Consider the following 15,028-nt stretch of genomic DNA (forward strand, 5'->3'; position numbering starts at 1 on the left):
CCATCCTTTGATTTAGAGGGCACAAAGAACAATCTTGTGGGTAAAGTACTACAGTGAAATTTTCTGTCTGAGCCAAATCTTCAAGAGATTAGGGGAGAAAATCAAAACAGAGGCAAACAAAGATGAGGGTGCTGAAATTCATCCATGTTTAGCATGCACTGGGCTGTGCCCTGCCATTTTAACGTGCTGGCAAAGGTAAACATAAACCATTGCTTTATAAAAATAAAGATAAACAAGTCTATCTCTAGCCAATCTTTATTAAATTGCTTCCTAAGGTGTAGGAGGCAAATATTGAGTGCTGTTGGCTCCTAGCAAAACAAATTTCATGAGCCCCATTTATCTTATTTCCCTCTAGCCCTGGGAATTACATGTCTTTCTCACATGCAATGTGCTCACCTTTAATTCTTCTGCCACAAACCTCACACTGAAGCTACAATAACCAATTATTCTATCTGTACGTTTTTGGGAACTTGAAGAGAACTAAAGCAGCAGGCAAAAATACGTAGAGATTACGCGGTCCACGTCCCTGGAGCCGTGAGCCACCAGCACTGCTGTGCCATCCCAAACCTTGATGCATGATATGACTTGCCTGCTGGTGCTTTGTGAAGTCTTTCCCACAGCAAGATGGCAGGCATACTTAATCACTTAAAAACCAGCTCTATAACGGTGAACAGGTTAAATGATTCCAGTCGAGTGTCAAAGAACAAAGCTGAAGCAATGGCAGCTACACACTGGGAATGCCAATCAAGTATGTACAATACTGTGCAAAACTCTTAGGCACATGTAAAGAAGAATCTATAAAGTGGGGGTGCTTTCAAAAATAATCAAATAAAAAGTTTCTAAATATCAAAAAGTACTATAAAGAGCAGAAAACACCAAAAATTAAATCAAATCAAATTTGGTATGACCACCCTCTGCCTTTAAAGCTACATCAATTTCCTTAAGTACATTGTCATGCAGTTTTATAAGGAAATCAGCTTGTAGGTTGTTCCAGACAGCTTGGGAGGATTTGCCACAGTTCTTCTGCAGACTTTGGCTGTCTCACTTGCTTCTGTCTCTCCAGGTAATCTCAGACAACCTCAATGATATTGAGATCAGGCTCTCTGGAGGCCATACCATTTGAAACCATATAAAAAATCTCGGGTGCCTAAGACTTCTGTACAGTATTGTACCTTGCTTACACGCTCATTTATTCCTAATGAGAGTACAGCAGCACTGGAATAAGACAATGGAAACAGATAAAACAAAAGCTCGTTAATGGAGGCCATGATTAAATGGGTGTGTCTGCTCATAAGCGGCTGAAGTTAAAGCAAGCTCAATTTGATTAAAAAAAACACTTGCTTAGTAAATGCATAACACAATGGCAACAGTAATCAGAGCAATCCCTTATTGCACTGTTTTATTTATTGCCATCTGCAATTGTCTTCCTGTCTGAAACGCCATACACTTCTATGATAATGAATTACTGTATGGAATCATTTATTAATTTCACCCAGAAGATTTGTGGGGAGATAAAGATTTGTGTATTTATTTACCCAGCATCCATTGTTTGTTCACTGATCTCAATAATTCAAGGACATAGGAAGAAATAATGACTACTGCAATTCTTTGGGAAACTTAATGGATTAAAAATCATGGCTCAAATCTTGACCAACTTTTTGAATGTTTGGAGCATCACAGCTGAACTGCAGAAATTTATATATGCTCTTTCAGCTAGAATTTAATGAAGTTCCATTTGTGGACAAAAGCCAAAAGATCATATATGCAAGATATGCATCAAGTTAAGGGTTTTCAGGAGGAATCACTCCTCCTCCCCAAAAATGGTTAGATTATGGAACTCACTACTATAGGGAGTAAGGAAGACAAATAGTACAGATGCTTTTCTTTTGAGAAGTGATTAAATATGAGTGAGAAGGGAATTAAAGGGTATGCTCATAAATTTACAAAAGGAGTGTGGAGTAGCAGGAGACTCCCGTGGACCAATAACAAGGCTGAACAAACCACCTCTATGCTTTACTGTGTATACAATGCCGGAGAACACTCTGGACAGGGAGAAATCTGCAGCCTGACTGTGGTTGTCATTTCTTCTTAGAAACATAGAAACATAGAAAATAGGTGCAGGAGTAGGCCATTCGGCCCTTCGAGCCTGCACCGCCATTTATTATGATCATGGCTGATCATCCAACTCAGAACCCAGCCTTCCCTCCATACCCCCTGACCCCTGTAGCCACAAGGGCCATATCTAACTTCCTTTTAAACATAGCTAATGAACTGGCCTCAACAGTTTGCTGTGGCAGAGAATTCCACAGATTCACCACTCTCTGTGTGAAGAAGTTTTTCCTAATCTCAGTCCTAAAAGGCTTCCCCTCTATCCTCAAACTGTGACCCCTCGTTCTGGACCTCCCCAACATCGGGAACAATCTTCCTGCATCTAGCCTGTCCAATCCCTTTAGGATCTTATACGTTTCAATCAGATTCCCCCTCAATCTTCTAAATTCCAACGAGTACAAGCCCAGTTCATCCAGTCTTTCTTCATATGAAAGACCTGCCATCCCAGGAATCAATCTGGTGAACCTTCTTTGTACTCCCTCTATGGCAAAGATGTCTTTCCTCAGATTAGGGGACCAAAACTGCACACAATACTCCAGGTGTGGTCTCACCAAGGCCTTGTACAACTGCATTAGTACCTCCCTGCTCCTGTACTCGAATCCTCTCGCTATAAATGCCAGCATACCGTTCGCCTTTTTCACCGCCTGCTGTACCTGCATGCCCACTTTCAATGACTGGTGTATAATGACACCCAGGTCTCGTTGCACCTTCCCTTTTCCTAATCGGCCACCATTCAGATAATAATCTGTTTTCCTATTTTTGCCACCAAAGTGGATAACCTCACATTTATCCACATTAAATTGCATCTGCCATGAGTTTGCCCACTCACCCAACCTATCCAAGTCACCCTGCATCCTCTTAGCATCCTCCTCACTGCTAACACTGCCACCCAGCTTCGTGTCATCCGCAAACTTGGAGATGCTGCATTTAATTCCCTCATCCAAGTCATTAATATATATTGTAAACAACTGGGGTCCCAGCACTGAGCCTTGCGGTACCCCACTAGTCACCGCCTGCCATTCTGAAAAGGTCCCGTTTATTCCCACTCTTTGCTTCCTGTCTGCTAACCAATTCTCCACCCACACCAATACCTTACCCCCAATACTGTGTGCTTTAAGTTTGCACACTAATCTCCTGTGTGGGACCTTGTCAAAAGCCTTTTGAAAATCCAAATATACCACATCCACTGGTTCTCCCCTATCCACTCTACTAGTTACATCCTCAAAAAATTCTATGAGATTCGTCAGACATGATTTTCCTTTCACAAATCCATGCTGACTTTGTCCAATCATTTCACCGCTTTCCAAATGTGCTGATATCACATCCTTGATAACTGACTCCAGCAGTTTCCCCACCACCGACGTTAGGCTAACCGGCCTATAATTCCCCGGTTTCTCTCTCCCTCCTTTTTTAAAAAGTGGGGTTACATTAGCCACCCTCCAATCCTCAGGAACTAGTCCAGAATCTAACGAGTTTTGAAAAATTTGTCTAGGTCAAGGTCACTGAATTGTGTCAACCTTCCCGTTGACATTAGCTCACACAGGATAGAGAAAAGATCCAAGATCTGTAAAATGTAGACACCAGGACAATTGTTGGACTGAAATTTTTATTTTCAAAGAAAAAATTAAGATTGGAGAGATTAACTTTTCACTCCTTGCAAACTTCTTAAAAAAAACCCAAGAACAAATGTGTGACAAATCTCCCTTGCCAGATTTCATTCTCTAACACCCAGTTCAGATGAAGGCCGTTAGCTAAAATTGTACTGTGTTTTCTTAATCACAGCATTTCCAATTTTCATCGTTTTCATCCTTTTCAACATTCTCCCGCTGAGTGAAAGACCCTTTGGGTCAGGACCTCAATCTTAACTTATGTATTTGTGTTGAACCACATCTGTGTATGGAAGTATGCATGTATACAGGAGTGTATAAGTGTGTATTCTTAGGATCGAGAGCCTACCTACGTGTATTTGAAAAGTCGTGGCTCTAAAAACTGTTGCTGACTTATTTTTTTTTAGATTCAGAACTTGCTGGGTTACCTGTCCAATAGTTTACCATGTTGAGTTTGCTTTTTCTAAACATTTTAATACTGCTAGCAAGAAGCTTTTATGGTTTCCTGTCACTTATCAGATTCAAATATCCAACTGAATATCAATTGTGACATTCAAATGATCTGCTTGAACCCAGATCAATCCTTACCCCTTCTCATTTCAAGGTGGGGATATTGATGCAATTCAATCTGTGATCTTCAAAGATAGAGATGTTACATTAAGTTATAGAAACATAGAAAACCTACAGCACAAACCAGGTCTTTTGGTCCACAAAGTTGTGCCGATCATGTACTTACATGAGAAATTCCCTAGAGTTACCCATAGCCCTCTATTTTTCTGAGCTCCATAAACCTATCCAGGAGTCTCTTGAAAGACCCTATCGTATCTGCCTCCACCACGTCGCCGGCAGCCCATTCCATGCATTCACCACTCTGTGTAAAAAACTTACCTCTGACATCTCCTCTGTACTTACTTCCAAGCACCTTAAAACTGTGTCCTCTCGTGCTAGCCATTTCAGCCCTGGGAAAAAGCCTCTGACTGTGCACACGATTAATGCCTCTCATCATCTTATACACTTCTATCAGGTCACCTCTCATCCTTCGTCACTCCAAGGAGAAAAGGCCGAGTTCACTCAACCTATTCTCATAAGGAATGCTCCCCAATCCAGGCAACATCCTTTTAAATCTCCTCTGCACCCTTTCAATGGTTTCCACATCCTTCCTGGAGTGAGGTGACCAGAACTGAGCACAGTACTCCAAGTGGAGCCCGACCAGGGTCCCAAGTTGCTGCAATATTTCCTCTCGGCTCCTAAACTCAATCCCACGATTGATGAAGGCCAATGCACTGTATGCTTTCTTAACCACAGAGTCAACCTGCGCAGTAGCTTTGAGTGCCCTATGGACTCGGACCCCAAGATCCCTCTGATCCTCCACACGGCCAAGAGTCTTACCGTTAATACTATATTCTGTCATCATATCTGACTTACCAAAATGAACCACCTCACACTTATCTGGGTTGAACTTCATCTGCCATTTCTCAGTCCGGTTTTGTATCCTATCAATGTCCCGCTGTAACCTCTGACAGCTCTCCACACTATCCACAACACCTCCAATCTTTGCGTCACCAGCAACTTTACTAACCCATCCCTCCACTTCTTCATCCAGGTCATTTATAAAAATCATGAAAAGTAGGGGTCCCAGAACAGAACCCTGAGGCACACCACTGGTCACCGACCTCCGTGCAGAATATGACCCATCTACAACCACTCTTTGCCTTCTGTGGGCAAGCCAGTTCTGGATCCACAAAGCAATTTCCCCTTGGATCCCATGCCTCCTTATTTTCTCAATAAGCCATGCATGGGGTACCTTGTCAAATGTTATATACAGACTGCAATTCTGAATATAGTTCAAAATTTGGTATTCTCTGTCAGATTGGTGCACAGAGAAAGGAGGCACAAAGGAAAGAGCAGGCAGTAGGTTGGAACTGAAGGATGCTGACATAACAAACCAAATTGGTGCAGCAATAGGAAATGAAAGCAGCAAGTGCTGGAAATATTCAGCAGATCAGGTCACGTCCATGGAGAGATTAAAAACAGAATTAACATTTCAGGGAAATAACCTGTCATCAAACCCTTTCCCCAAAGAAGTGATTGACCTGCACTGCTGAGCATTTCCATTATTTTCTGCTTTAACCTTAGCTTTCCAGCATGTGCGATATTTTGCTTGTGGCACAGGAATGTACCTGCTGCACAGTCTGTGGCTGCCCAGGCTGCTGGTAAGATGGGGCTGATGATGTCACGAGCATTCCTGTCGCTGGCTGTGTGCCAGAGCTCTGTGGATGAGTCAGGAAACACTGCTGCCCCTGTGCGCATTCAGGACTTGACTGAGTGTAACTCTGAAACAAGCAAAGAAAGGGTTTGGAGGATGGGACAGAAAAAAGAGAGGCAAATATGCAGACCACTGAAAGACGGACCGATATCCATTTATGTTTGCCGCATCACTCCATTAACACATGCCTCCCCTTCCCTGCAACAAATGACAAATATGAGAGGAAAAGGTAGTACCTGGACAATTTGCGGCGTAGCTTGTCCATAGGGAGAGGAGATGCTGTAGACGGTCTGGCATTGCTGTCCTTGATAATAAATTGGTGTTTGTGATTGTCCACTGGCGTACTGCTGGTGAACTGCTAGAGTCTGCTGATTGGGATCCCACACCCCGTAGTTCTGCCCCGTTGCTTGAGTGCCTGACACCTGTATCACCGCCACACTTGGATCCTGGGAAATAACATTGGGAGTCTGAGCCAGATACTGCTGGCCCTGGACATCTACTTGGGGAGACAGATGCTGGACCGCAGGGTGTCCCGTTGGCATGGATTCTCCTAGTATTGGCTGTGGATGCTCATAGCTCATCTGTGGCGGGCACATGGGCTCTACATTCGGTGTTGGGAGGAGTACTTTGCCAGCGTTGGGGTTGACTGGGTCAACGTAAGTCTGCAGAGGATAGCCTGGAGGGTACGTGGCAAAGTTCTGGTGAGAGGTGGTATAGGTTCCACTGTCATAAGGCACCTGCGAGCTGACACAAATCGGCTGTATCTGCTGCTGTTGCTGTACCAGGAAAAGGTTCTGTTTCTGGGCTTCCCGCTGAGCCACCTCTTGCTCAAAGAGTTTCCTTCGTTCTTCAGTGGAAAGTTTACTCCTAGTTTTCTTCTTCTTAGCTGGTGTCGCACCATCATACCTTTTCAATATAAAAATGCAATGGTACACAGTTCAGTAAAAATTTTTAATTAGGTAAACAAAACAAAATTCTTTTCCATCTAAGACTGAACTCAAGAGCCTCATTTTAAAAATAAAAGGAAAAAAAACCTGCAGAAATCTGAAATAAAAAAAGAAAAAATGCTGCAGCACTCTGCTGGTTAGATAGCATCTTTAGAAAGAGAAACGGTTAACATTTCAGGTCTGGGAACTGACCTGAAACTGCGACAGAGAAAAAACAAATGACATTACAGTAGCAGGGAAAGTGGGGAAAGCGTGAAAATCGAGTCCGAGTCGGACAGCACAGAAGCAGGCCCTTTGGCCAAACTGGTCCCACTTACCAGTCTTTGCCCATAACCTCCTAAAGTTCATTTTTAAAATCTTTTTTATTGATTATTATTGAGATCAACAAAAAATACATTAAAGTAATCAAGTCAATGAGGTATTAAATTACCAAATAACTAACAAAGCTAAACAATATATCAATAATAATAAGAAAATAAAGTGTTAAGAATATTCTTTTTTGGAAAAAAGGAGGAAAAAAGAACCCCTACTAACAAAAGAAACCGAAAAGAGAAAAAAAAACCATTGGGAGCACAATCCTGGAGCTACACGTCATACAAGCTTCCATAAAAGAAAAACATCAATCCGCCAACACAAATCCATTTAAACAAGAATCAGAAAGAAACCATCTTGATTAATTCAAATCAGATTATATTAGTGGGAAGAAGAACCCCACCTTTTCTCAAAGTCAAATTGAGGATCAAAAGTTCGACTTCTGATTTTCTCCAAACTAAGACACAACATCACCTGAGAGAACCATTGTATCAAAGTGGGAGCAGAGGCATCTTTCCATTTCAATAAAATTGCCCTTCTGGCCAACAATATAACAAATGCAATTACATGTTGGTCTGATATAGAAATACCATGAATATATTGAGGGATCATACTGAACAAAACTGTCAATTTATTAGGTTGTAAATTGATTTTTAAGGCTTTAGAAATTGTAGAGAAAATAGATTTTGAAAACTGTTTCAATACAGAACACGACCAAAACATATGTGTCAATGTAGCTGTCTCGGTTTTACATCTACCACACTATCAACATCAGGAAACATTTTAGAAAGTCTCTCCTTTGTCAAATAGTAACAATGTACAATTTTAAATTGAATTAAAGAGTGACTGGCACAAATGGAATTAGAGTTAACCAACTTCAAAATTTGCAACCAATCCTCTATTATCAAGGACATGTTAAGCTCTCTTTCCCAATCTTGCTTGATCTTAAGTGAAGGGTAATTGTACTGTTATAACAGTAAATGATAAATTTTCCCAATAAAACCTTTCACTAAAGAATTCATTTTTAAAATAATGTCTAACAGGTCAGAATCCTGTATATATGGAAAATTACTTAAATATTCTTGTAAGAAATGTCTGACCTGAAGATATTGCAAGAAATGTGAGTACGAGAGAGAGTATTTAGTGACTAATTTCTCAAAAGACATCAATTGGCTTTCTTGGAACAGATCCATGAAGGAATAGACTCCTTTATTCCTCCAAAGAAAAAAGGTAGGATCACTAAATTTAAGTTTAAATAAATAATTTTGATAAATTAAACTAAGAAGGTTAAATTTTTTGAGATTAAAAAAATTACGAAACTGGTACCAAATTCGTAACAATTGCTTAATCACAGGATATAAATTTAGATTAGAAATTTTGGCCAGTTGTACAGGTAAAGAAGCTCCTAATAACGAGGTTAAGTAAAATTGTTTCACAGTTCTCAATTCCACATCAACCTAAGGTGGTCGTTCATTTTTATCAACCCAATTCAACAGGAACACATATAACATATATTAACAGCCCAACAGTAGATTCTTAAATTAGGCAGAGCAAGACCTCTATCTTTTAAAAAAAATTTTTGTAAATGATATTTTCCAATTCTTGGTCTTTTATTATTCCAAACAAAAGATGAAATAATAGAATCAACCTGATCAAAACACTTCTTAGTTTAAAAAAAAAGGAATATTTTGAAATAGATATAAAAGTTTTGGTAAAATCATCATTTTAACTGCATGAATTCGGCCAGCTAACAAAAGTGTAAGTGGATTCCATCTACAAAACAATTGCTTCACAAAATCCACAAATTAGCTCTATAAAGGACTCTGTGATTTTTAGTGATAATAATACCCAAATATTTAAAAGAGTCCGTAACTTTAAAAGGAATGTCATCATATATAAAAGCAGAATCATTTAGAGGAAATAATTCACTTTTATGAAGGTTTAATTTATATCCCGAAAATTTTCCAAATTCATTTAATAATTTCAATAAACTAGGAATGGATTCTTCAGGATTCGACACATAAACTAAGATATCATCAGCATAAAGGGAGATCTTATGAATAGTCCCATTTATGGAAATTCCATGGATATCCTTAGCTTCACGAAGTGCAATGGCCAAGGGTTCCAACACCAAATTAAATAACAGGAGACTTAACGGACATCCTTGTCTCGTACCCCGTGAGAGTCGAAAAAAAGATCTGCAATTATTAGTAATAATAGTAGCAATAGGGCTTTTATATATCATTCTAATCCACTTATTAAAATTAGTACCATAGTTGAATTTCTCTAAAACGTTAAATAAGTATTTCCATTCAACTCTATCAAATGCCTTTTCAGCATCAAGAGAAACAACACATTGGGGAGCCTTAGAAAAGGATGAGTAAATAACATTTAACAGTCTCCGAGTATTAGAGAAGGAATAACGGCCCTTTACAAAACCTGTTTGGTCCTCAGAGATAATTTTAGCTAGAATATTCTCCAGTCGATTAGCCATTATTTTTGAAAGAATTTTAGCATCCACATTTCAGTCAGTAAGGTCTTTATCTTTCTTAAGAATTAAAGAAATAGAAGCTTCATAAAATGTGGGAGGTAACTCTCCTATCAAAAAAGAATCTTAGCGTTTCCAACATATATGGAGAAAGCAATTTTTCAAACTTTTTATAAAATCCTAAATAACTGTCCAATCCAGGAGCTTTACCAGATTGCATTGAAAGAATAGCTTCCTGAATTTCTTTTTCAGTAACAGGAGTATCAAGTGTTTGTTGATCTTCAACAGAAATTCTAGCTCAAGTTTATTGTCACCTGACTGTGCATACGAAACGAAACGAAACGAAACATTCCTCCAGACTGTAGTGCACCCACAAAGTATTAACCACACACAGCGCATAAAACAAAATACTACAATAAATATGTTAATAAAATATAATTCAAAAGGCACATTGTGCATAGCACAGGTGAACAGTAAACAGCTCACTGCCCTAGCGACGAGACCTTGGTGGTGGCAGGGTATTAATCAGTCTCACATCCTGAGGGAAGATTACGTTACCCAGTCTGACTGTTCTCGTCCTGATGCTGCTGTACCTCCTTCCTGATGGTAGTGGATCAGAAAGATTGTGGGTGGTAAGGATCCTCAACAATGCCTTGGGCCCTTTCTTTACAATGCTCCTGGTTATTGTCACAAATGGGGGTGGGAAGAAGACCCCGGTGATCCTCTTGGTGGCATTTACTATCCCTTGTAGGGTCTTGCGGTCCAATGCTTTGCAGCTTCCATACCACACAATGATGCAGCCAGACAACACTCTCGTTGGTGCTTCTGTAGAAAGTTATAACAACTGGGGCAGGGAGCCTTGCACGCCTTAATCTCGTCAGAAAGTGTAGATACTACTGTGTCTTCTTGACTAGTGAGTAGGTGGCATGGGTCCAGGTTAGATCATTCATTATGTGCACAACAAGGAACAGTGTTCTTCACTCTCTCCTCGGCAGAGTTACTGATGTGCAACGTAGTGTGGTCGACCTGCGCCTTTCTGAAGTCCACAATCATTTCTTCTGTCATTTTCACATTAAGACTTATGATGTTGTTCTCACACTATTTAACAAGCCTCTCTACCTCCACCCTGTATGCCAACTCATCATTGTTGTTGATGAGGGCAACCACAGTAGTATCAACAGCAAACTTGATGACGTAGTTTGAGTGGGATCTGGCAGTGCTGTCGTGAGTCAACAATGTGAACAGTACACAGGTCAGGGGGCACCAGTGCTTAGCGTGATGGGAGCTTCATATGAAGAGACACTGAGGCCCTGGTTAAGAACAAAACAGGAGATGCATAGCAGGTATAGACAGGTAGGAAGAAATGAGGTGCTTATTAAATATAAGAAATACAAGAGAAAACTTAAGAAAGATATCACAAGGGCTAAAAGAAGGCATGATGTTGCCCTAGCAGACAAGGTGAAGGAGAATCCTAAGGGATTCTACTGATATTTAAGAGCAAAAGGATTGTAAGGGATAAGATTGGTCCTCTGGAAGATCAGAATGGTAATACATGCATGGAGCCTAAAGAGATGGGAGATTTCTTAAATGAATTTTTTTGCATCTCTATTTACTCAGCAAATGGACATATAGTCTATAAAAGTGAGGCAAAGCAGCATCGACTTCATGGACTCTAGACAGGTTTCAGAGGAGGTGGTGTTTGCTGTCTTGAGGCAAATTAGGGTGGTTAAATCCCCAGGGCCTGACAAGGAGTTCCCTTGGACCCTGTGGGAAGCAAGTGCAGAAACTGCCAGGGCCCTAGCAGAGATACTTAAATCATCCTTAGTGTCAGGTGAGGTACAGGAGGATTGGAGCATAGCCAAAGTTGTTCTGTTGTTAAAGAAAGGCTCTAAAAGTAAACCAAGAAGCTATAGACTGTTAAGCCTGATGTCATTAGTGGGAAAGTTAGAAACATAGAAGACCTACAGAAAAATACAGGCCCTTCAGCCCACAAAGTTGTGCTGAACATGTCCCTACATGTTATTGGAAGGTATTCTAAGGGACCAGATATATGAGTATTTGAATAGAAAGGGGACTACTTAGGGAGAGTCAACATGGCTTCATGCGTGGTGGGTCATGTCTAACCAATCTTATAGAGTTTTTCAAGGAAGTTACCAGGAAAGTTGATGAAAGCAAAGCAGTGGATGTTGTCTACATGGACTTTAGCAAGGCATTTGAGAAGGTCCCGCACGAGAGGTTGATCAAGAAGGTTCAGTCGTTTGGTGTTCAAAATGAGGCAGTAAATTGTATTAGACACTGGCATTGTGGGAGAAGCCAGACAGTTTGTAGATGGTTGCCTCTCAGACTGGAGGCCTGTCACTAGTTTACCCAACAACCTGAGGGATGGACATGTTAAACGGTGAGCTGAAGTTGATGAACAACATCCCGGCATTTGAGGCCTAATTCTCAAGGTGTAACAGTATGCAGTGGAGAGCTGAGGCTATAACCTCGTTAATGGACCAGTCTGAGTGACAGGCGAACTGGAAAGGGTCCTATGCAGCTGGAAGGTGGGATTTTATATGATCCACTACTAGCTACTCAAAGTCAGTGCCACTGGGCTGTAATCCTTTAGGCCAGTTACCGTTGCTCTCTTGAGACACCAAAATGATGGTGGCTGCCGTATATGGAGGAATTTAAGGTGGGGGGTTATATGGGAGGCAGGGTTTGAGGGTCGGCACAACATTGTGGGTCAAAGGGCCTGTAATGTGCTGTACTATTCTATGTTCTATGCCTTGAAGCCTGCAGAGACAATGGACTGTTTTCAAAGAGACATTAAAGATTAAATTATTCCAATCCATGCCACTTCTGTCTTTTAAAAATTATTATTGTACTTGCCTCAACCACGATAGCTGATTCCACATAGATGCCACCCCAGTGTAAAAAAAGTTATCATACCCTTCCCCTCTCACTTTACTCATATGTTCTCTAGTTTCTAATTCCTCAAACCGGGGGAAAAAGACTGAATGCATTCTATCTATGCCCCTTGTGATCTTACACACCCCTAGATCACCTCTCCTTTGCTCCAAGGAATAAAGTCCTAGCCCGTCCAACCTTTTCCTATAACTCAATCCCTCAAGTCCTGGCAACATCCATGTAACCTGGGTTCATTTCCCGCCACTGTCTGCGAGGAGTTTGTACAGTCTCCCTGTGACCACATGGGTTTCCTCCAGGTGCTCCGGTTTCCCCCCACAGACCAAAGTCATACCAGTTGATAGATTAATTGGTCATTGTAAATTGTCCCGTGATTAGGCTAGGTTAAATTGAGAGTTGCTGGGGTGTGCAGCTTGCAGATCTGTAAGAGCCTATTTGGCACTGTATCTCAATAAATAAACAACCTTTACTGCATGATTTCCAGTTTATTAACATCAATCCTGTAACAGGATGACCAAAACTGAACACAAATAAAAATTCAGAACCACACTGTTAACTCACTTAGTCTCAGCTAATCAAAGATATTGGTGAGCTCACACTTAGAGAATTGTATTTTTTTTTGTCTGTGTAATGTGTTACTAATAGGCTGTGGGACATGCCCAGCAGGCTTGACTATACAAACCAAAAAGAAAAACTAAGCCCAAATTAGACAGGGAGAAATGGCAAGCTCTGATAAAAATAGAAAGAATGAGTTACCTGAAGTTGGAGAATTTGATATTCTCCTCTTGTTGCACAGGAAAATATGGGGAGTGCTGAGAGGGGATAGAAGAGCAAACCAGGGAGTGTCTGAGGGAGTGACCCAATCAAAGTCTTGAAAATGCTAGAGGTTCGGACCGGCTGGTGGCGCAATGACATCAGCGTCGAACCCTGGAATGGAGGTTCCTGGGTTCGAACCCAGCCGGGTCCGCTCCCGAATACGCTTTCCATCCGTGCCGGGTTGAGTGTCGAGATCACAACTTGACCTCGTAAAATAAAGGGAAAAACACTGCGATATGTCTGTGTGAGGAGTGGCGTGCTACACAGTCTCTCCCTCTCTCCACACCTTGTAAAGGCATGAAAAAGACACTGTCCCGCCAATATCACACACGCCAAAAAAAAAAGAAAATGCTGGAGGTTCAGGCATTGCATAGGTTGAAAATAGTAATTGATAAATTTCTGGATATCAAGAGACGTGAAATGGGAATAGTGTTGGAAAATGCTGCCAGTAATGAAAATCTACCATGAGTACAATGAATGCTAAGAATATTCCAGCTCTTATGTTAAATCTAGTGAGACTACAAAGCATAGTTGGAAACTAGGATCCTAGTACATGAAACAGAAAAACTTGGCATGCAGTTAAAGAAAGGAATCAAGAAAAGTAATGGAATTTTAGTGCTTTTTGTGAGGAGTATGGGGTGTAAAAGTAGGGCAGTTTTGATAAAATTTTACAAATGCATTACCAAAAGCACACCTAAGGGGATGTGCAGGGTGGGGACAGACAAAAAGGTGGTATTGCAGTGAAAACTGGACCAACCACCATATTACTAAAAAGAGGAAGAAATTTGAAGTGTCAACTAGCAGACTCTTGTTCCTGTTTTTCATGCTACTGGATTGATTTAATTCAGTATCACAAACGTACATACCAAATTACAATGCCTTGATGGCATTTCCAAAACCGGTGCCCTCCATTACCTGGAAGGACAAGGCAGTGGCGAATGGAAACACCGTCAAATGCCAACTCTACTCCAAGGAACCCAACATCCCAACTTCAGACTCCTTCATACATGGTCAAAATCTTGGACCCAAAGTAGCACTGTGGTAACTCCTCCATTATTACAGTGGGTCAGAAGGCTACTTGCAAACAGACAGGGGTGGTCAATAAATCTAGTTTATCTTCAAAATCTAAAAATTACTTAATTATTTTTCGCTTGTGGAATTTGATTTAATTTCTTTCAAGCTGTTAGATCAATGCCACGAACAGCACGCTATCACAATTGACAATATATAAATATACTTTTCACAACCTTAAGATGTCCCTGATCGTCTTACAGCCAATGAAGTACTTTAAAGCAGTGCTCCCCAACCTCCGGGCGGCAAACCGATACTGGGCTTCGAAGCGCGCAGTGGAGATTTCACTTGCTCTACGCAATCGGGAACTGCCTCTGCTCTGGGCTGACATTTACGTGCTGGGCGGCACCTAATTAATTAGCTTGTTTATTTCAGCTTTTTTCTTAAAGATGTGTCCCGGCTACCACTGCACCACTGCATGCTTCGCGGCCTGGAGGTTGGGGACCACTGCCTTAGGGTACTAGAAATGTAGTTGGAACATAGTTAATGCTGCAGTCAATTT

General features: G+C 41.0%; 1 protein-coding gene across 4 annotated transcripts in view; it reads right to left on the reverse strand.

Annotated features, from left to right (window-relative positions):
• Window positions 1-15,028, reverse strand: part of setd2 (SET domain containing 2, histone lysine methyltransferase) — a 132,731-nt gene that overhangs the window by 24,105 nt on the left and 93,598 nt on the right. For all 4 annotated transcript variants that reach the window (XM_063057175.1, XM_063057157.1, XM_063057148.1 and 1 more), the window contains 2 exons: window positions 6,219-6,888; window positions 5,897-6,049 (listed from right to left, as the gene is read on the reverse strand). In XM_063057175.1, the coding sequence (XP_062913245.1) occupies window positions 5,897-6,049; window positions 6,219-6,888 (823 nt within the window). The remainder of the gene's footprint in view (window positions 1-5,896; window positions 6,050-6,218; window positions 6,889-15,028) is intronic.

This window comes from Mobula hypostoma, chromosome 1 (assembly GCF_963921235.1).
Source record: "Mobula hypostoma chromosome 1, sMobHyp1.1, whole genome shotgun sequence".
Taxonomy (NCBI): domain Eukaryota; kingdom Metazoa; phylum Chordata; class Chondrichthyes; order Myliobatiformes; family Myliobatidae; genus Mobula; species Mobula hypostoma.